General features: G+C 39.6%; 4 protein-coding genes and 4 non-coding genes across 8 annotated transcripts; all 8 read left to right on the top strand.

The window, feature by feature from the left end:
* The first annotated feature begins 1,755 nt into the window (after positions 1 to 1,755).
* On the top strand, positions 1,756 to 15,234 carry rlf (RLF zinc finger). The gene is made up of 8 exons (XM_074691946.1): positions 1,756 to 1,975; positions 3,791 to 3,945; positions 5,684 to 5,765; positions 6,567 to 6,702; positions 6,825 to 7,027; positions 8,328 to 8,464; positions 8,661 to 8,802; positions 9,649 to 15,234. Exons 1-8 carry the CDS (start codon positions 1,796 to 1,798, stop codon positions 14,284 to 14,286), a joined length of 5,673 nt encoding a protein of 1,890 aa, XP_074548047.1. The 5' UTR covers positions 1,756 to 1,795; the 3' UTR covers positions 14,287 to 15,234.
* A 462-nt stretch (positions 15,235 to 15,696) lies between these two features.
* On the top strand, positions 15,697 to 19,978 carry zmpste24 (zinc metallopeptidase, STE24 homolog). The gene is made up of 9 exons (XM_074692881.1): positions 15,697 to 16,126; positions 17,250 to 17,396; positions 17,541 to 17,744; positions 17,881 to 18,033; positions 18,204 to 18,345; positions 18,429 to 18,604; positions 18,856 to 18,960; positions 19,088 to 19,231; positions 19,336 to 19,978. Exons 1-9 carry the CDS (start codon positions 16,019 to 16,021, stop codon positions 19,558 to 19,560), a joined length of 1,404 nt encoding a protein of 467 aa, XP_074548982.1. The 5' UTR covers positions 15,697 to 16,018; the 3' UTR covers positions 19,561 to 19,978.
* A 1,513-nt stretch (positions 19,979 to 21,491) lies between these two features.
* Positions 21,492 to 23,024, top strand: atp5if1b (ATP synthase inhibitory factor subunit 1b). Its single transcript, XM_074692601.1, has 3 exons — positions 21,492 to 21,651; positions 22,269 to 22,381; positions 22,550 to 23,024. Exons 1-3 carry the CDS (start codon positions 21,583 to 21,585, stop codon positions 22,689 to 22,691), a joined length of 324 nt encoding a protein of 107 aa, XP_074548702.1. The 5' UTR covers positions 21,492 to 21,582; the 3' UTR covers positions 22,692 to 23,024.
* A 628-nt stretch (positions 23,025 to 23,652) lies between these two features.
* Positions 23,653 to 26,690, top strand: rpl13a (ribosomal protein L13a). The gene is made up of 7 exons (XM_074692600.1): positions 23,653 to 23,772; positions 24,414 to 24,486; positions 24,734 to 24,799; positions 25,006 to 25,107; positions 25,643 to 25,728; positions 25,944 to 26,003; positions 26,436 to 26,690. The coding sequence occupies exons 1-7, from the start codon at positions 23,752 to 23,754 to the stop codon at positions 26,643 to 26,645; spliced, it is 618 nt and encodes a 205-aa protein (XP_074548701.1). The 5' UTR covers positions 23,653 to 23,751; the 3' UTR covers positions 26,646 to 26,690.
* On the top strand, positions 24,585 to 24,665 carry LOC141807121 (small nucleolar RNA Z195/SNORD33/SNORD32 family). Its single transcript, XR_012599820.1, has one exon. It is a non-coding gene; the product is annotated as a small nucleolar RNA Z195/SNORD33/SNORD32 family (small nucleolar RNA).
* On the top strand, positions 24,845 to 24,925 carry LOC141807122 (small nucleolar RNA Z195/SNORD33/SNORD32 family). The gene has a single exon (XR_012599821.1). It is a non-coding gene; the product is annotated as a small nucleolar RNA Z195/SNORD33/SNORD32 family (small nucleolar RNA).
* On the top strand, positions 25,463 to 25,538 carry LOC141807111 (small nucleolar RNA SNORD50). The gene has a single exon (XR_012599812.1). It is a non-coding gene; the product is annotated as a small nucleolar RNA SNORD50 (small nucleolar RNA).
* On the top strand, positions 26,141 to 26,216 carry LOC141807112 (small nucleolar RNA SNORD50). Its single transcript, XR_012599813.1, has one exon. It is a non-coding gene; the product is annotated as a small nucleolar RNA SNORD50 (small nucleolar RNA).
* Positions 26,691 to 27,113: the final 423 nt, after the last annotated feature.

Here is a 27,113-nt window from a genome sequence, read left to right as displayed (position 1 = left end):
CATTCCCCGTAGATACTAAGACCACAGCATGATCTTATCTTTCAAAATAAATAAATATTTGAGTGAATAAGCACAAGCTGAATAATAATGTTCTTCTTTTTTTCTTCTTCTTAAAAGAACTTCTTAATTTATCATATCAGCACATTTTATTTTAAACAGTGATTAAAACCAACACTTTGCTTTAGGTGTTTTTTAAAAACAAACAAACAAACAATAATATTTACAGATATGACGAATGGAATAATGAAAAAAAATTAAAGTGTGATTTTTTTTTTTAACGAAATAGATTAAATTCTAATACAACGTTTTGCATTGCAATGCATTTTTTTTTTAACTAAATGTCAATTAAACTACACTGTTGGACCCTATCATCAGTCCTGTTACACAGGGCTGTGACAGGGCCTGACAGTCAGTCCTTTCACCTGCAATTAACATATAGATGCTTGGAGACTGTTAGCATGAAAGAAGAACTTTCAGTTAACCTTTGCAACAACATTTTTTTCTAGGATACTTACGTGTGAGGGCCTTATGCTCTAGCTTCAGGGCTCAAAAATAATTTAAAAACAGAGTAAATCATTGAAATCAATGAGAGAACTCATTCTGATCAGTGTTAGTTATATCTAACTGAATGAACCCCTGAAGGTGTGTGCATCACTTTTTAAAATCTGTTTTATGTAGGCACAAAATATTTATAGTTTATGTATAACTTCAAGCTTTTAGTCAAGCTTTGTAAAGGATAAGAAATTAAAAATTGCCAGAATTGGATTCATTTTTTAAACTCAGAACTCAAACATAAATTTCATGCTCAAGTTTTGTTGGGGACGGGCATATTTTACAGATCTGTCAATTAAAATACAGATAAAAACTTACGATAAAAAAACATCTATGAATCTAGCAATAAATACACTTCTTTACTGAACAACTAACATAAAAAAACAACTATAGCTTCAGACATTTGTGGATCATTGAAGTTCTTTTCCACTGTAACTAATCCAGGATATATAGAATAGAATAGAATTGAATAGAATTGAATAGAATAGAATTGAATAGAATAGAATTGAATAGAAAATGCTTTATTTATCCCCGAGGAGAAATTCAGGAGTCACCGCAGCATTTAAGAAAACAGAAGTAAGAAAGAGTATAGAAAGTGCAAAAAAGTCCATAAGAAATTAGATGACGACATCCCGTCCACCACTCGTCCACCGCTCTCCAGCCCAGCCAGTCTCCACCTCCAAAGGGTATATATATATATATATATATATATATATATATATATATATATATATATATATATATATATATATATATATATATATATATATTAAACTAACCAGGTAAATGGATTTACTCTGTTAAGTGCATGTTACGTTCAACTCTATATGTAACATTCCTTGGTGAGTCCATACAGTTTATGGGTCAGTCTTAACTGGGTGGATTAGTTTCCAATACAAGTAATAATTATCTTTATTGAAAGCAATGATTTGGATTTATTGAAAATGTGCTTCTATAGTTAATTTAATCACAATTGTTTTCATATTATTTTATTGACAAGGTGTAAAGTTGATGCTTACTTTAATAGATGGTTCCTATTAAAGCAAACAAAAAAACGACAGCACTGCAAATTACCTATGATGCGTAATATGAAGAGACCTTAGATCACTTCTCTATAGGCCGCCCCTTGCATTTTTGTGTCACGATGGTTATGATGAAGTTCAGCTGACACATTCAAATATTCCGACGGTCCATGAAGGCAGCGTCAGACTGCACTGCATACGCGCCGTGGCGGAGAGGGAAGATGGCGGAGAATAATGTTGAACCAGACCACGAATGGAGCGACCGGGCCCTGGACACGGCCGAGGACACCCTGGTTGCAATGGAAACCTTGCTGGCCACACTGAGAGCCTTTGAAGACGTGCTTAGGCAACAAGACATATCCATAGCATCCTCCACGGAGTACTGCGACAACTTCTGTCAGGTAATGTGTACATGCAACATCGGAGCTAATATTAGCCTAGCGTTAGCTCACTCAGGATTGTTTTTCTCGCAGCCTGCAAGCTAGCTGATCTTAAGGGCTGCTGGCCCGTCAGCAACCTGACCAAGTTTAGGGTTGGTGTTGAACCTGGGACGAATTGCACTGTGTGTATTTTTGCTCTTAACTACGTATGCACACATGTAATGCTGAAACAATATTGCTATTTTTAGGCTAATGATACTGTAACGTTACATAGATAGATAAGTATGTCTCAGGATTGGAGCTCATCTCCTGCCACTGACATGTGTAATTATTAAGCAAAGTGTCCAAGCCGCAATTATATGAGATATTTGCACGCAGATGACATTGCTTTAATTTGCACATTATGCAGAATCGCATCCGTGGGGCGGGGCGGCAACGATGTTTGGTTTTCCAAACTGCTTTCCCATTTTGGGCGTATGGCGACTTCAAAATGGCATTTTGTTCATTTTCAGGCTATCAAGATCATTTTTAGATGTTATTGTTTTTAGGTTTGAGTTGGGATTCCATTGCTACTAAACTGGTATGCTGTTGTTTTTTCTTAACCAACGAGGAGATGCATGTCTGCTTGGATTAACCCTATCACCATTGCCATGCATATAAATACGCTCTATTACAACAAAAAGTAGTATGTTCATCAGGGAGAAAGAACATATCAACTTGCGTTTCTCTTTTAAATGACGCCCATACCAATAATCACTTCTTTTTTTAATATTGTTAACAAATGGGAGCTTCAGTTTAATCTGGGTTACAAGTCAAGATCAGTGGAAAAACTCAACAGGCATACTTCAATTTAAGGCCATACATACATAAATGCACTTTGTCATAAAAAGTAGACTTATCCTTTAATGTCCAATTTGAGTTTTTCACTTAAAAATATAATAAGAATAGAAACTTTCTTTTTTCTATTTTCCTTTTGATTCGGAAGTACTCAGGATGTAATTAGCACAGTGAAATAGCTCTCTGGGGGCTGAGCCCGTATTCTGGCTCCCTTTGAGAGGTTGCCTTATATTTAGACTGAGGGGAATTAATTTGGTGTCTCTGCAGACAGAAGCAGCAACCAACAAGGTTTCTGCTGTCTTGCAAATGGGACTCCTGGGAAGATGATAGTGATGATGATAATTTGATGTGTGTAGCCACATATGGGTGACACACTTATATTGACCTCACCCACCCTCGACAGCTGAAATAGTGCAGGGGAAAACAACAGCAACAACAACAACATCCAAAAAAACCTACATGCCTGTTGTAAAGATAAGAGATGACCAAACATAAACCTTTTGGTTCCAGTATTTTTGTGTCTTTCATTCATTTTCTGTCGTAATTAAGAAGCTATAATGTGTTTGCACTTATTCAGAAAGGAGATAAGTTCCTTGAATCGTGATATTAATACACTCAGTGAAAGCATCAACTTTGCTGTGTAACTTCAAAACAGCTAAAGTTAAGCTCTGAAAAATGTACAAAGTGTACAGTATTCTTTCCTCTGTTGCTTTTTTTTTGGGCGCATGTTGGCTCACTTTTGAGATTTCAGGGATGACATATGTCTTACTTCCCAGTCCCCTCAGACCTAATCAGTCATGTCTCACACCAGACAGTTTGTGAGCTGGGATCAATCAGGTACAGAACAGGATCCCTCCAGGTGGAAAACCCCGTGTTCATCCAGACATGCTGTGTCTCCCTCCAGTCTCTTGTGACACCCTCTTGATTTTTTTTCTGAGTATTATCTCTCTTTTACAAACAACTCACTTTTAACAGTTTAAATTGTGTTTGTGTTTACAGGCGCTGATGCACTATGCTGGGAGCAGGAACTCCATGGAGCATGGTCTTCCTCTGCTGGAGGTCTACTGCCTGTCTATAAACTGTTTTGCTGCAGCCAGGTCCCACCTCACAGCTGAGTCTGACAGAGTAGCCCTTGTGTTGAAGCGACTTGCTTTGTAAGTACTGAGATAAAAATCTTGATTGTGATAAACACGAGACATTATCACCATCCTCTAACATGAAGGAAGGGAGAAAGAAAAAGGAGCAGTAGCTTATGCTCATTTGGTCAGTCATTTTTACAGAAACCAATGATTTCTCTTTTTTTCAAACACAGTCCAGATTAAGTGACTTGCCGCTCAGGTTTAATATCCAATGACTGTTTTATGTATCCTCCATTTGCCTGACTGGATAAATACAGTGCTTTTTGCTTAAAGCTTTGATTTTTGCCCAATTTCTTAAACAGAAGCGCCGTCCTTTTTAAGTACCAGTTATCTCTTAAAGCATCTCCCTTTGGATTTGGCAGGTAATCATAAAAACATGCTTTGTTGTTGGTTCTAATGCAGCTATAGACTTATGTTTGACAGTAGTGGGTTATGCTCCTCTGTAATGCTTTGTAGGCTTGGGCCTTTTTAAATTTTGCCATACAGAATGCAGAATGGTCGTAAGGAAACTGTTTTTGAGATCCAACACAATTTACATTTAGTTTTTATTTTAGTTTAAGTCGTCCTCGCTCTGCCAGGGCTCCGTTTTAGTTTAAAGTCCTGAGCTTATAGGAATGATACGTTTTTATAAATAGTTTTTTTATACTTACCTCAGACTGGAAGTCAATCAAGTTTTCAGAATAAAAATCTGCACTCTGAAACTGCATTTGTGCTTGTTATAGTGTATAATAAATTTCAGATTAACACTCTGATTTACATTTGATTGATCACTGTGGTTGTGGAAAACTCTTTGTGGCAGTTTTTCAATGGAAGAGAAAATCAGCGGTTTGTACAAAGCAATTTTTTTGCATTATATGGCTGCTGTAACACAACATGCACTGCAAAAACTGAAACTTAAGCATTTTTGTCTTATTTTAAGTAAGCTGTCATAGACTTAATTTCATGGCTGATATTAGAGATAATATGACACACACTTAACTGAAAGTTCCAGTCTAATTTGTTGTCAAGTTTCTTGAGTAGAATGTTTTAGTTCAAAAAATAACAAAATACATCTTTCTTTCCTAATTGGCAGAGTTTTTTTTTTTTTTTTTTTTTTATTGTTTTCAAGCAATTCTAGCTCATATTTCTCCTTTTAATTCCTAAGGGAAAAAATCTGGACTCATCAGGTGAATGTGGCTCATATTGAGTCTAACGAGTTGTATATCATGACCTTTAAAAAAGAAATGCTTGGTTTTAATGTTTTCCATCTGATGTATGATTTTCTGTCCCTTTTGGATCCCTATGCACTCACTTGATGCTACACTGATTTTTGTTTTTGTAGATGTCATGGATTAAACTGTGATTTATATTAACTCTTATCAAACTCATCCAAACCCCCTCTGATGTACAAAATGAACGACTCATGAACCCACTGATTGACAGATATTTTTTTTTACTGAGGATAAGATGAGATTCATGTTGTGCTTTCAGTTGCATTAAAGGCTTCATGCTGCAAGTGACGGCTGGTCTGAGAGAATTAGCTGAACATTTGCTGATGCGATGTGAATTAGGTCAGCTGAATCAAAGTCTCGCATGAAGGATCTTTTAATAGACACCATAATTTGTCTCATTCAACTAATGATACATGTGAAAGTTAATGTGTTAGCTGAAAAACATGCCCAGACATTTCACCTGAAGAGACTCTTTTACAGTTTCAGTTCATGTGAAGAATAAAGCTGTAAACCATTCTGATCTCATTTTGCTTTCTGTTCAGGAGCTGCTTTGAGCTGTTGCTGTCAGTGCCTGAGAATGAAATCCCATATGAAGCCTGGGTTCAGTTCCACCACTCTGTTCAGGTAGAGGTTATTTCAGTGCATTGTTGGCTGATGGGTTGCAGACTCAAACAGTGCAAAGTCACTTCAGCTGAGCCCGAGAATAAAAGCTTGAAATGTTCTTGTTAGTCTACTGATGTTTGTTTGCTGTGCTGTGGCCTGTCATTGACTGTCAGTTTCACACCACAAAGGGACAAAGATGAGGAATAAATACACAAAATTGTCTTTGTCTCATATTATTCAGGAATCTTCCATCAGGAGGGTGAATGAAAAAAAACTTTGTGTAAGACAGTAACTGTAAAAACACTGTAACCTGTGTTTTTCACTTCATATTTACTGAAAATGTAGTGGTGAAAATCTTGTAGCTGTAATTGAATATTCATCTGAAGATAGCTCACACACAATAAAGAGTCATGGAAACTAATTTTCCGGCTGTCTATCACACTGAAATTGCTTTTGTTGTTTACCCTGCTTTTAGATTGTGTCCAACTCTCAAAATGTTACTTACAAAGCAAATGTGTCATTTTTATCTGCATTCTTCACAAAAATAGTTCTGTTTGATGTTATTATTAAGAAAATGTGTTTTTTTTTCTTAGCACAGTTGGCAACAAAGGAAAATAGTTTTAAAAGCTTGAGCTGAGCTCTGATTTAGTTTCAAAAGAAGTGTTCTTGTCTTGGTTTAAAGCAGATCAGTTGTTGAATCAGGCCCATATTTAAAAGAAAAAAACAGATTACTTGACAGTTGTTGACTGATTATGTAAGAAAAATAGGGAGTATTCAGCTTGGGCAGTTTTAATTTAATATGACAATTTTGTGCGACTGCAGATTGCCCATGATAACTTGCTACAGTATGGCAGCACAGACCTTCAAGCTTTACTTCAGATCACAGGAGAAGGAGGAGCGTGGAGCAACCCCGTCCTTTCAGCACTCCTCACCGGCCAGCCCACCAACACAGAAGAAGGTTTGAATCATGTGAACTTACCTCCCTTTTTAAATTCAGACACAACAGCCTAATCTTTACCCTTCTAGTTTTAATGCCTCTCTTTCCTTGCGTAATAGTTGTTTTTTGTTTGCTGTCACCAGTTGATGCTTACATCAGCTTGGAGGGGGAAGGCTTCATGGAGATGCGGGTGAAGCACTTGGAGAAGATGGGAGAAGTTGCTAAGGCAGTTGTGCTGGCTAAGGCTTGCACTGAATGCAGCTCCATCTCCAACCAAGCTACTTTCCGTCAAACTTACGTCTCGTTGCTGTGTCACCTGCTGCCCAATGAAGAAGCCATCATGGAGGTACAGCAACGCTCCTTTTGGCCAGTCGGATAAAGTGCACATTGTTGACGTGGTGCTCACTGTTTCATGTTTTTTTGTTTCAGTTTTGTGTGAGGAACTGATGTAAAACACTTAAGTGTATCAGTAGAAATTCTCTAAAATACTTTAAATGTGTGTGCATTTAAGTCACTGAGTGATTAAGGTTCAAAGATGTTCCTGCAACATCAGGTGATAATGAATATCTCCTCTGGATGTCACTTCCTCAGCCTTCAGGCAACATTAAAAGACTTTAAAATAAAATTATTCAATAAAAAAATAAGCATGCTAAGACAACCAGGAACATTAGGGCTAAGATTGTTCGTGATAATTGACATGAACAGGGAGGTCCAAACAGAGAGCTGATGAAAACGGATAAAGGGAAGAAATGATTTTGCTTATCAGTGCATAAGAATTTAGATATTTTGTTTTATTTAGAAAACTGGTTTTATGAAAAAAATACCTCTCAATTTTTTACTTTTTATGCTTGTTAAACAGCTGTACTTGCCAAACATTTGATTCGTAAATTGCGAAAACACTATAGCAGAGCAGCTCAGCACAGTGGAGCTGTGTTCGTGGCAGATATATTAAACAGGCTCACTCTAACACATAAAATTTCTGTCCTCTGGTAATTTGAAATGCATCATTTCCTCAGGTGAAGTTTTAAGAAATTGAAATGAAAAAAAGTTTTAGACCATATTTCTTTGACACTTTTTTAAGTATCTCTGAAAAAAAGAGTCTCAAATGCAAGTTGACTTTTGAAGAATCTTTACGTGCCCAGTATGACATACTGCATATTATTTCATTTAACACATTGTCATGTTTTTCAGTCAGTCTAAACTGATCTTTCCTTGCATTAAACAAAGGCAGTATTTTGTAATATTTGAACACAGCGCAGGTATTATACTTATATATGAGGTCATTTTTCAGTTGTCACTCTGCAGATTGTTGTAATACCAGGTCTGCCTCTTACTCTTTGTAAGGCAGTCTCTACTGATTATGCTGCTGTCATAACCCTGGATGTCTACTTTTCATGCTCTTAGAATAGATCCATTATTTTAACTGTAGTTAACTGTGTTCTCTGTTAAATTTGCCTGTGAATAAGTAGATCTAATGAAATACTGAGTTAGCGTCTACATCAAGCAGTGTGTAAAAGGAATGTGATATTACAGGACTTTGTCATTACACATTTGAATTCCCATTTGAGAATAAACTAGTCTCTGAGGATGTGATGTCTGTCATGCTGTTTTCGTAGCACTCAGGATTGTATTCCTTCCCTGAACAGATATCCAGGCTGGACTGTAAGGATGTACTGGAGGTCACGTGTAATCTGGAGACAGAGGGGGAGGAGAACACAGCCTTCATCTTGTGCACAACTTTCCTGACCCAGCAGCTGCAGCAGCAGAGTCTTTACTGCTCATGGTGAGTGGTCCCTGTTTCCTCTACACCAGGAATAAAAAAAATACAGGTGAATTAAGATTGATCCTGCATTTTGAGCTAATTTATCATAACATTTCTGTGTCATTATTTCATTCAACAGCAAGTAAGTCCAAAAACCTTTTGGTATAATGGATGTGTAGGGAATGACCAATTGTCTTATTTTTTTTTGCATCCAAAGGGATTTGACTTTGTTGTGGAGTAAACTTCAGAAAAGGATTGACCCCTCGTTGACGTCTCTTCTGGAGCGCTGCCTTCAACTCGGTGCCATTGCCAAAACAGTCTCACATTTACTTTACCTGGTTCGCGTCATTCAGACAGAGGTAAGTGTAATCGCTGTACAGTCTATAAGCATAAGGATTTTGCCTTGTGTTGTGATTCTATAAGGCCCGTTCTCCTAAATAATTCAGTACCACCTGCTGAGACAACACAGGAACAAAAATCTGGCTTAAAACTCCTACTCTGTGTTTCTGTTTGCTTTTCAGTCACATCTGTATTGGGAGACTTAAGGCTGCTCGGTAACATAGTTTAAAGCCCAACATTTAGTTTTCATACAGAAGGGATTAAGAGCAGAGTCATTGTGTTGTGCGACTCTGATTTTGAAATGTTATCAATAAAGACACATGACGAAATGGAAAGTGAAAACATCTGAGGCTTCAAATAAATTTTGTGCTTTGAGGGTGAAAAGTCTATTTAAAACTGAATTACACCTTTTTTTCAAACAATGCACATCCAAGAGATTTTTTTTCTTTCCTATGGGCCAAAAGTGGGATAGGAAGAAAGACTTATATGGAGCAGCAGATGGCTGGACAATGCAGACAATATGGCCCATCTGTTCTGTGGTAAAGTTTGCCTTTTATATCACAGATTTCTCAGCAGTGGAGTTTTAGCCTATTAATATAAAAAAAACTTTTCAGTGAGGTTAATACAAGTTAAATACATAGCAAAACAGATCTGACTTACCTGAAATCTAAATGCCCATTGAATGACAGTCACTGAACTTCAAACCAGTTGGTAGAAGCAACCCAGCCATATCATCGGGCTTGTTATTTTGTGGAAATACATTCAGATGGAATATTTTGCTCTATAAATTTATTCAGTTTCTGTTATTTAAAGACTGAATTTTTGGGACATTGTTTAATGCTCATCATTTCTCGTTTTCCTTTCAGGCGGCGGACATAGGAGTACCTGCCTCCGTAGAACTGTGCGTCAAAGCTCTTCAACTTCCAAAGCAAGACGACTCCGAAACCAGGATCTCTGTCTGCAGGATGGTGTCCAGCCTTCTTTCGGATGACCTTGAAGTTTTGCGTGCCTGTCAGCTCACAGAGTTCCTGCTGGGCCCCAGCCAGGAGGCCTTTGGGTGCCTTGAGGAGCTTTACTTGCGTCCAGACCAAAAGTATGATGAGGAAAGTGAAGTTATTCCCAACTCGCTCCGCTGCGAGCTGCTGCTAGCACTTAAAGCATACTGGCCTTTTGACCCTGAATTCTGGGACTGGAAAACTTTAAAGTATCACTGCATCTCTCTTCTGGGGTTAACACCAGAGTCAGAAGGAGAAGAGGAGGAGGCTATGGACAAACAAGAGAAAGCTAAACAAGAGGAGCTGCAGGGGATCAAAGTTGAACCACAGAATCAAAAGATTAATGGAAGTCTTGATGGTCATGAGCCACAGGATAAAAAGCAGTTTTCTAATATACCAGAAAGAAAACCAGGAGAATCCACCACAAAGAAAATAGTAAAGTTTCGCTGTCAGATTTGTAAGAGGTCCGTCACTGATGGCCAGATCATTCACCACTCCAAGAGACATGCAGCAGAGAGCTGCCACCCCTGCCCCGTGTGCTTGGAGAAGTTCAAGAGCCGAAAGGATCTCGTTCCTCACATAAGACAACACATTCAGAGTAAGACGAATCCAAGCAAGAACAATGTAAAGAAAGAGGAAGAGCCGAAAAAGGTGGAGGATGATGATGACGTAGAGCCGGGTGAGATCACCATCGACCCTTCTTTAATCCTGTATTACAAATCCACACATGATCCAGACGTGCTTCACCACATCGTGGAACAAGCAAAAACTGTTCAGGAGAAGCAAGTAGACGACGATGAGCATGTGACGTTCAGTTACATCGAGCAGCATTTCAATCTGCAGAACAGGGACGAGTACCTGTGCCCAGGAACCGGGTGCACTCGTGTTTTCAAACATTCCAAGTACTTATACGTCCACTTAAAGGCGGAGCACAAAGGGGATGAGAATGTGAAATTTTTCCATCAAATGAGAGACAAGAGAGAGAAGTGTGTTTTTTGTCGACGCCATTTTATCTCTGCTTACCATCACCGCAAACATCGGAGAGTTCACTATGGCGACCAGCCCTACACATGTGTGGTTATGGGCTGTGATGCCAAGTTTAGTACTTCTAATGAGCTTGTCCTGCACAAACAGACTCACGGCTTTCACCTCAACTACAGGTGCGAACTCCAGGGCTGTTTCGTAACTTACTCAGACTTGGGACAGATCTATCACCATGAGGCGCAGCATTTCCGAGATGCTGCGTTTACTTGTGTGAGCCCTGAATGTAGAAAATACTATTTGTCCAAAAAGGAGTTCATTAAGCATCTCTCCACGCACAACATCACCTTCTCTGAGGACGATTTTGAGGCCCAGAGGAAGGCCAGACGGAAACTTCTAAAGCAAAAAAGGGTGCCTGAAGTGATGCCTCATGTTAATAAGACAAATGATACAGTAGAGATCATACAAGAAGTCCAAAACTCTTCATCAGTCAGTGGTGCCTCCTCTTTACAGTCGTCAGAGACCAAGGAGCTGAAACCAACAATGACTTTGGTGGCTGTGTGTTTTGATGGAAGCAAGTTCACTTGTGGTTTTGAGAAGTGTGGCATGACTTTCTCCAGAGCCAGAGATGTCCAGAGGCATCTAAAATGTGCACACCCTGAACACCTTAAACTAGAGAACAAAGAACACAAACATGACAAAGAGCAGGGCTCAAAGTCCAAAGGAATAAAGACTGAAGCTGAACCAAACAGTGAGGAACAGGACAAAAGTGAGCCCTCTGCTCCATCTCAGTATGTGGAGATTGGCAAAGAAAGGAAACCATCGTCTCATCACAAGAACAGTGGATCAAAATCATCAAGCTTTCAAGCAAAAAACGATGCTCTTAAAGAAATCCTGCTTGGCCTCAGTAAACTGGACCTGAATGCTTCGACACCTCACAGCGATCAGAGTGATTCCCCTCAGTTGACCCCAGAACCTGATGCTGCACAAATAGCTCTTCATGAGGCGATTATGGCCAAGCCTGCCATGGTACTGCCTCAGAGGATAACCTCAAACGTTTCAGAAAAGGCACAAGTAAAAACTGAACAACTGTCCGCTGATGAAGAGGCCCTGGCTGAATCATTGGCCAATGCTAAGCCGTATGTCTGTGAGGTGAAGAGCTGTGGCTTTAGAACTGCTCAGAGTTACAGTTTACTCCGACACTATAACACCAGACATGGCCGCACAGTCGAACAGGCCAAAAGGTTGACCTCTCTGAAAACGACTTCTTTTAAGCCTTACACGTGTCACCTTTGTTCAAAGAGTCACAGAGAGAAGCATGTGCTGAGAGCCCACTATGTCCAGGTGCACAACCTGAGTGAATCTTTTGTGAACAGAATAAGCTGTACACCTGTACGTCCGGAAGCAAACAAAGACCTTACAAAGCAAACGTCTCAGCACTTAACCAGCAGTGGTTTAAAAGAAAAAAAGAAAGAGATGCCAAAGTTGCAGTCCCAACAAGACACTAAAAACTCTACCGTGGGGAAGAAGAACGGACAAAACACTGACAATCATTCTCCATCTGAGGAGGAAGGAGAGGACGACGCTGAGAGCAGGGAGGAGGGGGAACAGCAGAAAGAGGACGGTGAGGATAGGACTCAACAACAGGTCAGATCGACCAGACGGTTGGTGGCCAAAAGTAATCTCTGCTACATATTGGATAAATTCAGTAAACCTTTTCATTGTGTTGCAAAAAACTGTGATGCAGCTTTTTCCACCCAGGGAGGCCTGGTGCGCCATCTTCAGTTAATTCACCACTACAATCGTTCTCAGCTCTTGTTGGAGAAAGACTTTGATGCACATCACAGTCCAGAGGCCAGGAAAGAGCCTGCTAAGAAAAGATCTCCCCCAAACTCGGATGAACCTCAACCCCAATACAAATGTCACTTTGCCAACTGTAATGCTTCCTACCACCTGAAAAGCAGCCTGGTGCGCCACACTCGAGACTTCCACACACACCCATCACAGCTGATAAGATGTACGTATGATGGCTGTACAAGAGTGTTCACCCATGACAATGCACTTAAAAAACATACACTTTATAGTCACTGCGAGTACTATGACTCACTGGTGGTACGTCTCCAGAGCACTCACAAAAAGTCAATTACTGGATGCCAAAAGAAGCTTATCGTCACACCACAGAATCCTCAGAAAGAAGAGGCTGATTCAGCGAGCACACAGGCAGAGACGTCAGGTCCTGAGCCTGAAATTAGCACCCACTCTAAGGACACCAGCGAGCTGAGTGCCGAGGCAAGAGAACAGGCAAGAGAGAAAAAGCAGAAAAACTATGCTTTTGAGCGTTTTGTCTACAGATCTCATGAAGAAGCACTTCAGATGTGCCAGGACAGATGTTTGCGTGTGGCCTACCCATGCATGGTTCAGGACTGTGACTCTGTGGTCACGTACATGGGGAGCTTACATCGTCACTACCTGAGGGTTCACCGCATGCGTCAGGGTGATATTATGAAGAATGAAGATAAGCTTGTTTATAATGCTGAGCAGCTAGAGGAGCTGATTCAAAGGAAGTCCGCTAGGCCAACAGTGACAGGAGAATGTGTCCTTAACGGGGTTCACAAAATGGAGTATCAGCCAGAACCAGAAAGCTCAGAGGTGCAGCTGCCGCCCATGAACTTACACTCCATCAAAACAGAGACTCAGGAGGAGGATACCTATGAGCCGAGTGGAGTCCCAGAGGAGGGAGATGAGGAGCCACCACCTGTTGAGAGAAGTGGTGTCCTCGTGGGTGCAGATGAGGTGCTCTATGGTGAACCGAGCACAGTTGAGCACACTGAAGACCCTGCTGCAGTAACATCGAACAGTCAAAAACAGGAGGATAGACTAAGCTTGGATCAAATCAAACCTCTTCTCCGTCCTTTGACTGTTGACCTTTCTCCACCGTGCTCGCTGCGTTTTACTGCTGAAGAAAGCCTCCAGGACCTGTCAAGCACCAAGGATGGTAGTAAAAAGTTGAACGGGTCAGCTCCCTCCCCTACTCCTCCTGTCCGCCAGCCCCTTAAAAGGAAAAACGAACTTCCCGAACAGCCTTTAAACTTGAACGATGCTATGCCTCTCAACCCGTCTCCACACCCTTTTGACATCACTGCCTATAAACCAATGGGCTTTGAGTCCTCTTTCCTGAGGTTTATACAAGAGACAAAGGACAAAGGCGAGGTGATAGTGAAGCGGCGCGACTCTTTCAAACGCAGTTGTTCTGTGAAGGAGAACAACCAGCTGGGAATATCTCACAACCGCAGCAGACGCACTCATTCCCCACTGCTGAAGCCCCACACTGTGACTGGAGACTTCACATCAATCCAAAACTTGAAGTCCATCCTGGACAAAGCCCTGGCTGGGTGTGGGGACCTGGCTATCAAGCAGCTTCAGTACCTCAGACCTGTGGTGGTCCTGGAGAGACCCATGTGCACCACCACTCTGCCTGACCTCTTCCCAGCAGAGACTAATAACAGCAAACTGCTTCTTGGAAGTTAGTTTAGCTGAGCACCTTTTTAACATAGCTACAGCAAATTATTTGTATTTTCACAAGCTGTATATCAATTTTTTTTTCTTTTCCTCCAAAATTGTAGTATTAATTTTTTGCCGTTTGTTTTTTAAGTTGCCAAACATAAGAATACATGACCTTAGCACTAAGATAAAAAGAACTTAATCAGTGCCCATGAAGAAAGAGTGGACTCTTATTTAGACTTTTGTTGTAAAAACACTTGGATAAAATCTGTTATGTTAATTCATGATCTGAAGTGTAAATAATATAGATCTCCAACATAAATGTACAGATTTTCTGATTGTTTGAAATGGTCAGTAGCGTATTGCAAGGCCTTTTGTTGTGTGAAAATGTGACTAAAAAAACATTTCCTTACTACAAACTCTTGAGGATAATGTTTTATTTTTCACCTCTGTTTATAATAAGTGTTGGGATGCTGTGGACAGAAGTTGGCAGACATGTATGTAACACTTTCTAATAAAATAAGTGTTGAAACAATATATAAAGCCCTCACTTTCAAAATTGGGTTTGACATTTTTTTTACCATCTTCACAGTGAAGACAGGGGCTTGTGTTGATAGTACACCCAATGAAGTAGTAAAATCGCAGCAACTTTAAAAAAAAATAAAATCATAATGCCTGAACCATGCTAAGGTATACAAAGTTACTCTTCTTTTTAAACCAATGTTGGCAGTGTAGGATTTATTTATTTTTTCAATGACGGTAGATGTCTTCCCTACTAATGAGACTTGTGTTCACTATTCATCAAGTGTAGAGATCACTTTAGACCCAATCTGTTTAGATTACCATCTTTTATTCTCATTTTTTAAAGGGCATTACATTTTTCCATTTCGCCCACCATGTCAATTGATCAAACAGAGCCATCTGAAAAAGAACATTTTAACTGTCATCATCACAACTCCAGCAAGTTGTAAATTAGAAACATTTTTTACTCTCATTTTTTCTGATACTTTGGTGTTTGTGTGGAAATTTGCTGTAATAAAACCATAAACCACAATGTACTTTGGGGTTAAAAGTGGGTATGGGTTTGTTATTGCAAAAAAACATGGTGCTTTATGGGTAATAAGTCGCATATACGATCAATGTTCACATTATTGTAGCGGTATTCTGCAGAACATGGGTGTGGCATTGTTTCCTGAAGATGCACTCCAGATTTACAAGTCATTCACCGGCTTTCCATAAAAAATGTCTGTCGAGGTGTGACATCTTTAATATATCCAAATGTACGTTTTGCAACAAATTTAAACGAATACATTTTATTTAATATGAAGTTTTTTTGGATGGTCATGTGGAAAAATATGAAACTAAATACGTCATTAGTTTAGTGAAGTTCAAGCGTGACTAAAATGAACGGGCCCCAGAACCAATGTTGAAATTAGTTGTTTCCAGAGGGACACAATGTGTTGCCACACTTCGGCGTCAGGCTCGCATCTTGCATGAATGGAATGATATTAGCCGTAGAAGCCCTATCTCAAGAAAGAAAACTAGATGTAATAATTTCTTAGTTAACATTTCTAGTGAGTATCTGTGGATTTAACGTGAGGACAGTTTCCCATTAAACTCAACGTTAGTGTTTTCTGTTTGTTTGTGTAGAGCGGAAGCTAAGCAGCAGCTAGCCTGAAACTACAGGCTACATAACCGTCAGCCTGCTAGTCTGGCTGTCAGCTCTGCTCCAAGATCATAGACCAAAAACAGAACAAAGATGGTTGAGACCATATTTGATCTCCCGGTGGAGAAACAGATATTTTATGCTGTTTTGGGATTTTCGTGGACCGTGTATCTATGGGAGGCATACCTGTCTTACAGACAAGTAAGTTCATCATTCTCAGTAATGGCTCAAAGTTCCTTTTAAGTACACATATGTATTTTATCAGTTACAAAAGCCTAGAACTTAAAGCGTGAGTTATTCAACTGTACAGGAACTGAAGATTTTTAAAAACTACTTAAAGTCTGTGAGCAGTTTTGCTGTACACATGTGACAATTTATTGACCACTTTACTCTTGAATCTGCACAGGAAATACAATGGACCTGTATTTTCAGATTGGAAACCGTTTGAGATGCATTACCAGGTGTAATCTGTTTGTGAAACTGAAAGTTAATCAAATTTAACAACAAATTTCTAAGGATAGGGTTGGACTCCACCTGCATATTTTAGGCTGAATCAAATGAGCTTGAAACATCTTCTCCGGAGTATGAACCCCTACAGAGAAAATGATGTGGTTGGAAAATGCCAAATGGAGAATTGAAAGGGAAAAGTTTGGTGGTGTGCTCAGAGGAACAAGACATTTAGGATTATGCCAGAACATATACTTTACAGAGACAGTAAACAATGAGTAAACCAGGCAAAACTATATATAACAATCAGTCACAGGACAGCTTAGTGAAGAAAGAAAATTTGTATTGTTAAAAGAAAATATATGTATAACATTAAATGGATTTAGAAATATGTACAACACTGTAGTTTATTATTTTTTGGGGGGGAAGGGTGCCAGAACACAAAGAAGTATGTCATATAGCTACACCTTTTCTTGGTCTATTGCTGCACATAAGAGATGAGGGGTAGCCATATTTTTTTCACTTCACTTTTTGGTGGATCCCTGCAGTATGTACCTTATTGTTTCTGTTTTAAGAGAATGCAGATCCACTTACTAGAAGTTGTAGGTAGAATCTTATGAGCATTTTTAGATGATGAGTGCATTTAAAAAAATTTAATTTCAAGGAATGCAATATGAATAAAAACAATCCATCATATACAATTAGTAGCACTTAATGTGTGCGCGCATTAAATGTACTTAGCGGACCAGAATAGATCCTCACTTAGATTTTAATATCCTGTGGGGTAAATAAATTCATTTCTGTGTCTGCAAATTGCAGCATGGCCCAGCAGTGAAAATGAGCTCACAAAGAATATTGATCTCTTTCTGCTCTTCAGAGGAGGATATACAGGTTGACGACACATGTGCCACAGGAACTGGGAAAAATTATGGATTCAGAAACCTTTGAGAAGTCACGTCTCTATCAGCTGGATAAAAGCAACTTCAGTTTTTGGTCTGGACTCTATTCTGAGACTGAAGGCACGGTAAGACAACTAGTGAACTGGAAGATCATTTTTGACTAATAAAAACCCACTATCGTTTTTTGGCACTACTGGTTGTTACTGGTGACTCCAGGATTTTTATGTCATTTGACATTAAAAAGATTATATGATTTTAATGCTTTTCAGCTGATCCTGCTCCTGGGTGGAATCCCGTTTCTGTGGGGTGTAGCTGGTTCTGTGACAGCTCGCTTTGGATTTGGTTCAGAGTATGAGATCATCCAGTCCCTCGTGTTCCTGACGCTTGCCACCCTGTTCAGTGCCTTTACTGGAGTTCCCTGGAGTTTGTACAACACATTTGTCATTGAAGAGAAGCATGGCTTTAACCAGCAGGTACACTGACTGCCAACCTTTTGACAACCTTCAAAGACTTAAAAGACTGTCAGAGGCTGACTCCTGAAAGCTGACTGATCCCTCTATTTTTCTTACATTCATTATGGTCAACTGTTATTTATTGTCTTGTTCTCAGACATTAGGGTTCTTCCTCAAGGATGCTGTGAAGAAGTTTGTTGTTACCCAGTGTATCCTGCTGCCTGTCACCTCACTGCTCCTGTACATCATCAAGATTGGCGGGGAATACTTTTTCATCTATGCCTGGCTCTTTACCTTAGCTGTGTCTCTGGTTAGTGTGGCATTAACTAGTAAGCTGTAAAAAAAAAAAAAAAAAAAAACAAGTTGAAAAGTTATGAGAGCTTGTAGGGTTTTTCTTTTGATGTGTAACTCCAATACATGGGTCAGAGTTTTTGTAACACATTAAAATTACACTTTTCTCCCCTTCTCCTGTGTCCCCAGGTACTGGTGACGATCTATGCTGACTACATTGCTCCCCTCTTTGATAAGTTCACCCCCCTCCCTGAGGGAGAGCTGAAGACAGACATTGAGTCTATGGCCAAAAGTATAAGCTTCCCCCTCACTAAGGTTTATGTAGTTGAAGGTAAAGTAAATCCAACAAATTAAGTGTGTGATCATGTGCTTTTTGGTTGTTTGTCATAGCTCATTATTTCTTCTTTTTTCCAGGATCCAAGCGTTCATCACACAGCAATGCATACTTCTATGGGTTCTTTAAGAACAAGCGTATTGTGCTGTTTGACACACTGCTGGAGGACTACTCGCCTCTCAACAAGACTGGAGAGCCTCAGCCCGAGCAGCCAGAGAATGATGATTCATCCGGTGATTCAAAAGCCAAGCCTAAGGTGATAAAACTATAAAATTATGTCATATGAGTTTGAACAGAATCAATACAGTTTAATAGCTCAGCACCCCAAAATGACCTCTACATAAACAAGTTTTAACAGAAGCTATTTTCACAGAGTAGGAAAAAGTCTTACTGCGACCCAGAACTGCTGCTTTTCAAATTGGCTTCAGGGATCCTTATGATCTGGTTTTGATGGAACTCTTCTACCATTTGTGTAATGCTTCAGCTTTTTTAAAAACACTTTTACAGAACAAGAAACAAGGATGCAACAATCCAGAGATCCTTGCAGTCCTGGGTCATGAGCTTGGCCACTGGAAACTCGGCCATACTGTCAAAAACATTGTCATCAGTCAGGTGAGGATTCCTCTCACAGCTGTTTTCTCTTTCACTGTCTGCCAGGCTGAATCCACTTGATCAAGTGCAGACATTCAGATGTAACTTGATATGCACATAATGCCAGCTGACCCTCTTCTTTCTGCAGATGAATTCCTTCTTGTGCTTCTTCCTTTTTGCTGTTCTGATTGGACGTAAGGAACTGTTTGTCGCTTTTGGGTTCAATGACAGCCAACCCACATTAATAGGCTTGATGATTATCTTCCAGTTCATCTTCTCTCCGTACAATGAGGTGAGTATTGGAATGATGACAGAATTTCAGCTCATGAGGTCATTTCACAACACTCCAACTTGCAGACGTCTCAATACTAAGGCTTCTGTGTTTTGTCCTTGCAGCTCCTGTCCTTCTGTCTGACTGTGCTGAGTCGCAGGTTTGAATTCCAGGCAGATGCCTTCGCTCGCGGCATGGGCAAAGCCTCTGAGCTTTACTCTGCACTTATCAAGCTCAACAAGGACAACCTGGGCTTCCCTGTGGCTGACTGGTTGTTTTCCATGTGGCACTACTCCCACCCTCCACTTCTGGAGCGCCTCAGAGCGCTGGGCAACGCCAAGCAGGACTGACGGGGCTGGAAGGGGGAGGAGCGAACGCTACCTCCTCCAAAGGGCCTGCGTAGACCACTCTTGGCTCTGTGATGTACCCTGTTTGTTTTTTAGCAACCGCTCCCCTTAATCTTGATTTATCTTCTTTTATTAATTACTCTGCTTGCTATTCTCTCTTCTCGGTTCCCTTTTGAAACATAGTTTTAAACTAAACCAAAACATATCAGCACAAGCCAGCCTAATAAGACCTTGAATTAAAGTCTCCACTTTCTCAAGGGACATCTGCACTTACTGAGAACAATATTTCTGGGCAATGTGTGTTAGCAAAAAAAAAAAAAAAAAAACATTGTCAGAGCACAGGTTGCATTTCACAGATTGTCTCTGGGTTATTTTGAAGGCACTTTACTTCTGGACAATTAATCAAAATGACTTTTTTTTCTTTTTTGGAAAAAAATAACTCTTCTCCCAAAGCCAAGGTTGTCAGTCAGAAACTTTATTCCTTTATTAGGTGCATGTCACATCATCATGCAATTGACGTAAGAGCATTTTGAAAACCACGGCGTACCGAGTTTTTACACATTGCACAGTTTGACATAAGAGGAAGACAATGTCACACATGCTCATGACAAGGGTTTTTATTTTTTTTGCAAATACACAGGCCAGACTTTGTTTTGCTTCTTAGGTGCAACTGTTGCTCTAGAAATATCTTCCGGCAAGCTCCAGAGTTAAAACCTCTATCTCTCGACGAGTCAAATTTTCTGTCTTGCAAAAGAAAAACTTTGTCACAGGGAAAAAGAATGTCAGGACTTTTAATATTTCTGTTTTTGTTCAGACATTTGATGCATGAAAAACAGAGCAGTGCAGAAATCTTCATTTGAAATTTAGGTCAGACTTGTGATTTTCATTTTTTTACATGCAATGGGGGAAACTTGTTTTACTTTTCTAAAGCACTTGCTTGTCAGCAAGGTTCAAGCCGTATCTGTACATATGTAAGTTTAACGAATAGAAACATGGAGTGTGAAGTGAACTGTGAAAAATGTTGAATGTGTTTTGAAATTTTAAGTTGAACAATGTTTCTTAGTTTCTTCTCTTGTTTTTGGGCTAAGTGAGCCCAGAGTTGCCTGGCAAGCAAAATATTTATAGGGGACTTTGGAAGACAGGTCTGCAAGGCTTCTTTTTCCACATAAGCCAGTGCTTGGTTTGTTCAACGAGGGAACTGTATGCCATCTTTGCAACAATGAATAAAATTCTTCAAAGCATTCTTTATGTTTGATGGATATTGTATTTTGCACGTAAACAATTTATAAAATTACAGGTACATGAAAAGTGCATTGGAAGCACAACGGGGCATGGCTTTGCTCCTGATGTGCTGTAGAAACTTAAAGGAATATATGATCATTTTCAGTTCGGGGCAATGATTAATTCCTCAGTATGGCATTTTCAATTTAGACATATAGTGTCAGGGTTGTTTTTACCTTATTAACAGATAGATTTTGAGCTATTGTAAAATTATTCTTGCTTTTATAGATTTTAAAAATACGTGACAGACGACGGATAGAAAACAAATCACAGAATATAGTCACAAGATATCAAACCGTGTACGTTTAATAAATTAATTATTTTTCTAAATATGTGTTGTTCAGAATTGAAACCTGCTCATGAGTACTAATTAATCAAGTTAATTAAACGTCTCATTAAAACTATTAAAATGCGTGGTCAACGGCTACGTATAAAACGTGCGGCGTCATGCCTCTGTCTGTTTATGAGACCATACCATTATTTTTAAAGGGGTCTGTTCCTTATCATTACTCATATTGTATAATTTTTCATTCAAGTGAGGCGGGTTTTTTTGTTGTGTCGTTTATAAATTCAGGAATATGATGAATATATTTTTTCCTCCGTGTTTCATTTTACCAACGTGATGCTCGCCGTGTCGTACCCCGTGTGTTTAATAATGGCGCCGTCCTGTGGTGTATTTTTGAGGACAAGGGCACGTTCTCTAGCCACTGTCTGGAGTGTTGTTTTCTCATGTAAGAGTCAAACATGGCGAGGTTTTTGAGGCCTAACATCAGGACTTTTGTCACCTCACAGCTGAGAATGTCATCCGACCAGGTAAAAAACGTGCCGGAAACACATAAGTTGATTGAAACACTGATATCTGTAGCGGGGACACGGGCGTGTGAAAATGAAATGATTGAATCTGCGTAACAGTTTTCCTTACTGCCTTTATCTCAGGTGGAAAATTGACTATTGTTTCACCGTATTATAGCGAAATGAACAGCCAAACACTGTAACAGGTTGCCTGGAATAAAATAGCAAGCAAATAGTTTGTGTGAAATAAAAAAATACAACTTGTCTTTAGAGATATATTTTTTTCAGAGGAATGTTGACCTTTGACGTTTATGCTTATTTGTGGTCACTACTCTATGGGTCACTACAGTTTCTCGTTTCTTCCAGAAACCTCGGTCAGGACCTAGCAAACAAAACACCTGTCTCATGAATTGAATCCTGACCTTGTGTTTTATAAAATGTATTTGATCATACTACATATCACAGAAATAAGTGCTGATAACTATTTGGAAACAGAGGAATTTATTTTGAAAGTACGTTTGTAGGCTTTTAAAGAAATGTCTTTAATTTTATTATTCCTGTTGTTCATCTGTGATTGTAAAATGAACAATTCTCTCATGACTTCTTATGACTTTCTCTTATGACCCACCCTCTCTCAGCTGGGTGAGCTGGGTAAAGGTGCAGGAAAAGGTGGTGGTGGAGGAGGATCCATCAGAGAGGCAGGTGGGAGCATGGGGAAGAAGCAGGCAGCTGAGGAGGAGATGTACTTCAAGTGAGCAATTATGTCAGATAAAAACTGTAAAAAGTTAACCTCATGGTGTTGTATTCCAAATTTACTTGAATTCTTGATTCTCAGTGTCTAATCTTTACCTCTCTTTTCTGTTCTTTCTTTGGCTTCACTGATCTTACCCACCACCTTATTTGTCCGTGTACACATCAGACGTAAGGAACAGGAGCAGCTTGCTGCATTGAAGCAGCATCATCAGGAAGAGATTGACCACCACAAAAAGGAGATCGAGCGTCTGCAGCGCGAGATTGACCGGCACAAGGGAAAGATTAGAAAGCTGAAGCATGACGACTGAGTGGAATCCTCCAGATAACATGTTCTGGGTTTTTCACTGCTCCGGCCAGACACCTTTAGTAATTACTCCAATTGCTGCATGCACTATGTCACCAAAACAGTCATGAATGTGTGGATGCTTGTTCTGTAAATGCTTGAAGGTTATTAAAAACAGTGATACACTATTTATTGTTTCCATGGCATGCTGTGACACAAGTTGTACATTTTTTTAAATACATTTCTCCCTTTTGGTAGTGGATAAATGAGCTGTATATTGCAAGAAAATGACAAGAGTGGGGGAAAAACTAGCTTTTATTCTTGTGTGATTATGAATAAATCTGTGATGTAAATAGCATTGGTAGCTTTTAGTGCTGTCATTCTATGGCATCTTGTTAACGATACTTTTATTTTAAGAATCCTAAGCATGTCAGATTGGAAAATAAACATTATCAGTAGTTCTCAAAGATGGTTGTATAACGGTTTAAAATCACTGATTGGGAATAACTAAAAGCTCAAATTGATATGTAAAACAACCCAAGTGTTAACCCTTATTTAGTTCAAATGAGGCTATCTGTTTTATCCCTTATACTTTAAGACTCCCATTTTATCATGCTCTGAAGTAGTCTTAAATAATCCTCAAAATAGTTATCAAATCAACACATTCTGAATGGTATAGGGGAATATTCTACCCAGTCTCCTCAGACCATCGAGTCTACGTTTTTTTTTTTTTTTTGGAGAAGTTACGTGTTAAAGGCAGTGTACAGGACTTCAGAAGATAACAAAATTACAACTCTAGTGTACGTTATCTGAAAATAAATGCACCTGTGGTATACTGCAATTGATATTTGGTATGATAAACCAAAAAACGGGGCAAGAGACGCTTCGGAAAACGTTTAATTGACACAGTTCCGGATAAAATGATTATTTTAAAGCATGTGCTGGACTAAACGCCACTCGACAGGGGGCGATGTAACGTCTACATGCAGACACTGACAGCCAGAAAGCTATTTCATCCAACGTCACTTCCGTCTACCCCTGCCTTTTACCACGGGCGGCCCCGTACGTCTTTCTTTTCGCACATCATGGCGGACCGGTTCAATAAGGTGAGAAGCTGCAGCGGACACATAATCTCTCTTTTTGCCAAACGGTGGAAAACAGACATATTATTTCGCACACCATATGACGGAGATATGTACGGGGCAACTTATAATTGTGTTTTTGTGGCTCTGAATTTCTTCAAAGCCATAATAAAAAGACATATCTTGACAACGCTAAGTGGACATGCCGTCATCATGGCAGCTCCCCTAACCAGCCAGTGCCGCTAGCGTGCTAGCTTAGGTTCTTCCCATGATATCTGTGTTTAAAAGAAGACCAATTCGTATTTTTGAGCTAAAAGACCAGTTGAATCGTAATATTGAGACACTGTCATTGTAACTCTCCTTGTGTTATTTTACTCGAATGTGTAGTTGACGTGTCTGCAGCATTGGCGTCATTGCTAAGCTAGCACCATCGTTCAATGTAGCGTCCATGTGCGGGTTATTATAGTGTTCGCGAAGTGCTGGGCGAAATTATATCATAGTTATAGTTCTACAGCTGAACTAAAGCTCGCTAAAAAGGTATCCGAATATTTTAGATGTTTCAACAGAGGTGTAATTCTAGCAATTCGAATTACGTTACCGCGAAAGTTGGTATGACAGCTTACGTTGATTTTTAATATAATTATAGTATCCCATTTTCCCTGCAGGTTCTGCTGCTTGATGGCAGGGGCCATCTACTCGGGCGGCTCGCTGCCCTTGTGGCTAAACAGGTTCTGCTGGGTAAGTTATGAAGCGCAACTTTATGAACATTGGTGATATTTCCTTCAATAACTTAATTATCTGGAGCAACACACTATTTGAACATTTTTTGGCCATAGTCTGTCAATGATGATCTATTACTCTTATGCTTGAGTTTAGCGACCATGAGAAAACTCACATGCACTACCATCTGAGACGGAATGCAGAAAGTCTTCATGTACCCTATTCATTAGTCTGAAAGTTTAACTCTCTATGTAATTTCTTGTAGGGCACAAAGTGGTTGTGGTAAGGTGTGAAGGAATTAACATCTCTGGAAACTTCTACCGCAACAAGCGTAAGTGTCTTCTTTCTGTTTGGTTGAAATTACTTTGACATGCTTGCTGTCAATGATGTTTTACCACTATTGTTCGAGTTTCATTGACCATGAGACTACCTTACATGCACTACCATCTGAGACACCAGCGTTTCACACTAAGCTGCGTTTCTCACTGGTATGTGAGTATTTATATTTTCACTTATTCACAACTTGCGTCTCTACAGTGAAGTACCTGGCTTTCCTGCGTAAAAGGATGAACACCAACCCCTCTCTTGGACCGTACCACTTCAGAGCTCCCAGCAGGATCTTCTGGAGGACTGTCAGAGGTTAGACTGTGGCAAAGCCCTCATCATGGAATCTTCACACATGACACAATGATTATGCTACTGCTCAAAGGTCTTTCAGCTGTGTAGAGCTGATGGAGATATTAGCTATTATATGAACTGCCTTAATTGGTCTTATGTGTTCAAATGGAATGACACATTCAGAGTTTGTTTTGAGTGTGGAACATGAATTTGATTTACCTGGAAACAGAACATACCTCTGTTAGTTTTTCTCAGAAATAGATGAGATGCTCCAATTGGTCTTTTTATTATGTGTTTTCGATAAGTATCAACTTATTTCTTCACGCCTTCAGTAGAATGTGTTTGTCCATCTGACCTAGCACAAACTGTTCTGACTCGACAGTGATGAACCATTTATCCCGAAACTGATCATCTTTTGATGAGACAATTTATTCGGATCTGATTGCTGAGTTGAGTACGAATGACTATTTGTGCTTGGACAAATGTACACTTTTTGAAGCTAGAACAGTTCCTCGTTTATGATTTATTTGACCAAAAGGACTCCCCTGTTCACCAGGTATGCTGCCCCACAAAACCAAGAGAGGTCAGGCTGCCCTGGAGAGGCTGAAGGTGTTCGATGGCATCCCTCCACCCTATGACAAGGTGACATATCTTTAATAAAAGATTGAGGGCCATGTCTTTGTGTTTGGCCTACATGCTTTGCTTTCATTAAGCTGTCTGTGATGTAATTTTTTTACCCTTACATACCTTGTTTGAATAGTGACTATGAAAAGAAAAAACGTCTGAGACTTGCTTATCCTGTCAGTGATGAGACCCTGTGTTTTCTTCTTGATCTGACTTTGGCTGTTATTCTACAGAGGAAGCGCATGGTTGTTCCAGCTGCTCTGAAGATTGTGCGCCTGAAGCCCACTCGCAAGGTGAGACCCTCACACTTGGCCAAGGGTTTAAGTTGTAAAGTTTTGACCAAGTTTTTTATGTAGAGCCTGTTTGGCTGGAAAACAAAGAGAGACTAAAACCAAAATGCTTCAATGGACTCGCCACAACATTCCTCACTTGACAAAGATGAGCACTTTATCCCGAAACTGATCATTTATTGATGAGACAAACTTTTCGGATCTGATTTCTGAGTCAAGTCAGGGACCTGTTACGCAGCTACAAGGTTAAGACTTTGATGCTGCTTTTTAATCAAACATTATAACAAAAAAGCTCGTTTAGATTTTTATTAGGATTAATTACTTAAAAGGATTTTGTTAATTTGTTTTCTTGGCTAGTAAAAAAAAATAACTTGCAGGCCTGTGTTTTGTAGTGATGGGCATGAAACACTAATTTTGATTTCTTCCCTTTCTTAGTTCGCTCTTCTTGGGCGTCTGGCACATGAGGTCGGCTGGAAGTACCAGGCTATCACAGCCACCCTGGAGGAGAAGAGAAAAGAGAAGGCCAAGCTTCGCTATGCTAAGAAAAAGACAGTGGTCAAGCTGACAAAGCAGGCAGAAAAGAACGTCGAGGCCAAGATTGCTAAATACACAGATGTTCTGAAACAATATGGAGTCCTTGTCTGAGCTGGTTGTGTCTGGCCAATAAAGAGAAATACATGTTTATAGAAAGTGTACTGACTTCATTACCCTGTACAAAAAAACACAAAACAGGAAATGTCTGCTCTTCTCACCCTCGCTGTTTTGTTGGATAAGAATGATGGAGGTAGACAATGGCATTAACATCTGATTTATGACACAAATCTTTTGGGTAGTCTGGAAAGTGGAAGCTGTGCCAAGAGTTGAGAGAACTTGTACAAATTTGGTAGTTATCAGAACATAAATCACATTTTTAAATTTCCCTAATGCACACATTTATTACATTCTCATGCACACACTCTGCAGCAATCCTGCCACTCCTTAATGTTGAACATTTAAAGTCAAAAATACAGTTTACATTTCAGAATGAGAACAGATTTCACCAAGTCCAGAAAGTGTTGGGGGAGTGTTCAGTTTGTGTTCTGCTGGCAAATTTAATTTTTAGTATCAAAGTGT

Source organism: Halichoeres trimaculatus, unplaced genomic scaffold (assembly GCF_033239565.1).
Source record: "Halichoeres trimaculatus isolate MK-OKI-2021-1 unplaced genomic scaffold, fHalTri1.1 fHalTri1_scaffold_17, whole genome shotgun sequence".
Classification (NCBI taxonomy): Eukaryota; Metazoa; Chordata; class Actinopteri; order Labriformes; family Labridae; genus Halichoeres; species Halichoeres trimaculatus.
Note: the sequence above shows the minus strand (reverse complement) of the source record. Positions and strands in the feature narration are given on the sequence as shown.

Bases quoted from the DNA above. Each gene is read 5' to 3' on its own strand.
- rlf (XM_074691946.1), top strand. From the start codon at position 1,796: ATGGCGGAGAATAATGTTGAACCAGACCACGAATGGAGCGACCGGGCC. The intron at 1,976-3,790 runs GTAATGTGTACA...TTGTGTTTACAG, and splicing joins ACTGCGACAACTTCTGTCAG to GCGCTGATGCACTATGCTGG. The intron at 3,946-5,683 runs GTAAGTACTGAG...CTTTCTGTTCAG, and splicing joins GTGTTGAAGCGACTTGCTTT to GAGCTGCTTTGAGCTGTTGC.
- zmpste24 (XM_074692881.1), top strand. From the start codon at position 16,019: ATGGTTGAGACCATATTTGATCTCCCGGTGGAGAAACAGATATTTTAT. The intron at 17,397-17,540 runs GTAAGACAACTA...AATGCTTTTCAG, and splicing joins ATTCTGAGACTGAAGGCACG to CTGATCCTGCTCCTGGGTGG. The intron at 18,346-18,428 runs GTAAAGTAAATC...TCTTTTTTCCAG, and splicing joins TAAGGTTTATGTAGTTGAAG to GATCCAAGCGTTCATCACAC.
- atp5if1b (XM_074692601.1), top strand. From the start codon at position 21,583: ATGGCGAGGTTTTTGAGGCCTAACATCAGGACTTTTGTCACCTCACAG. The intron at 21,652-22,268 runs GTAAAAAACGTG...ACCCTCTCTCAG, and splicing joins TGAGAATGTCATCCGACCAG to CTGGGTGAGCTGGGTAAAGG. The intron at 22,382-22,549 runs GTGAGCAATTAT...TGTACACATCAG, and splicing joins GAGGAGGAGATGTACTTCAA to ACGTAAGGAACAGGAGCAGC.
- rpl13a (XM_074692600.1), top strand. From the start codon at position 23,752: ATGGCGGACCGGTTCAATAAG. The intron at 23,773-24,413 runs GTGAGAAGCTGC...TTTTCCCTGCAG, and splicing joins TGGCGGACCGGTTCAATAAG to GTTCTGCTGCTTGATGGCAG. The intron at 24,487-24,733 runs GTAAGTTATGAA...AATTTCTTGTAG, and splicing joins GGCTAAACAGGTTCTGCTGG to GGCACAAAGTGGTTGTGGTA.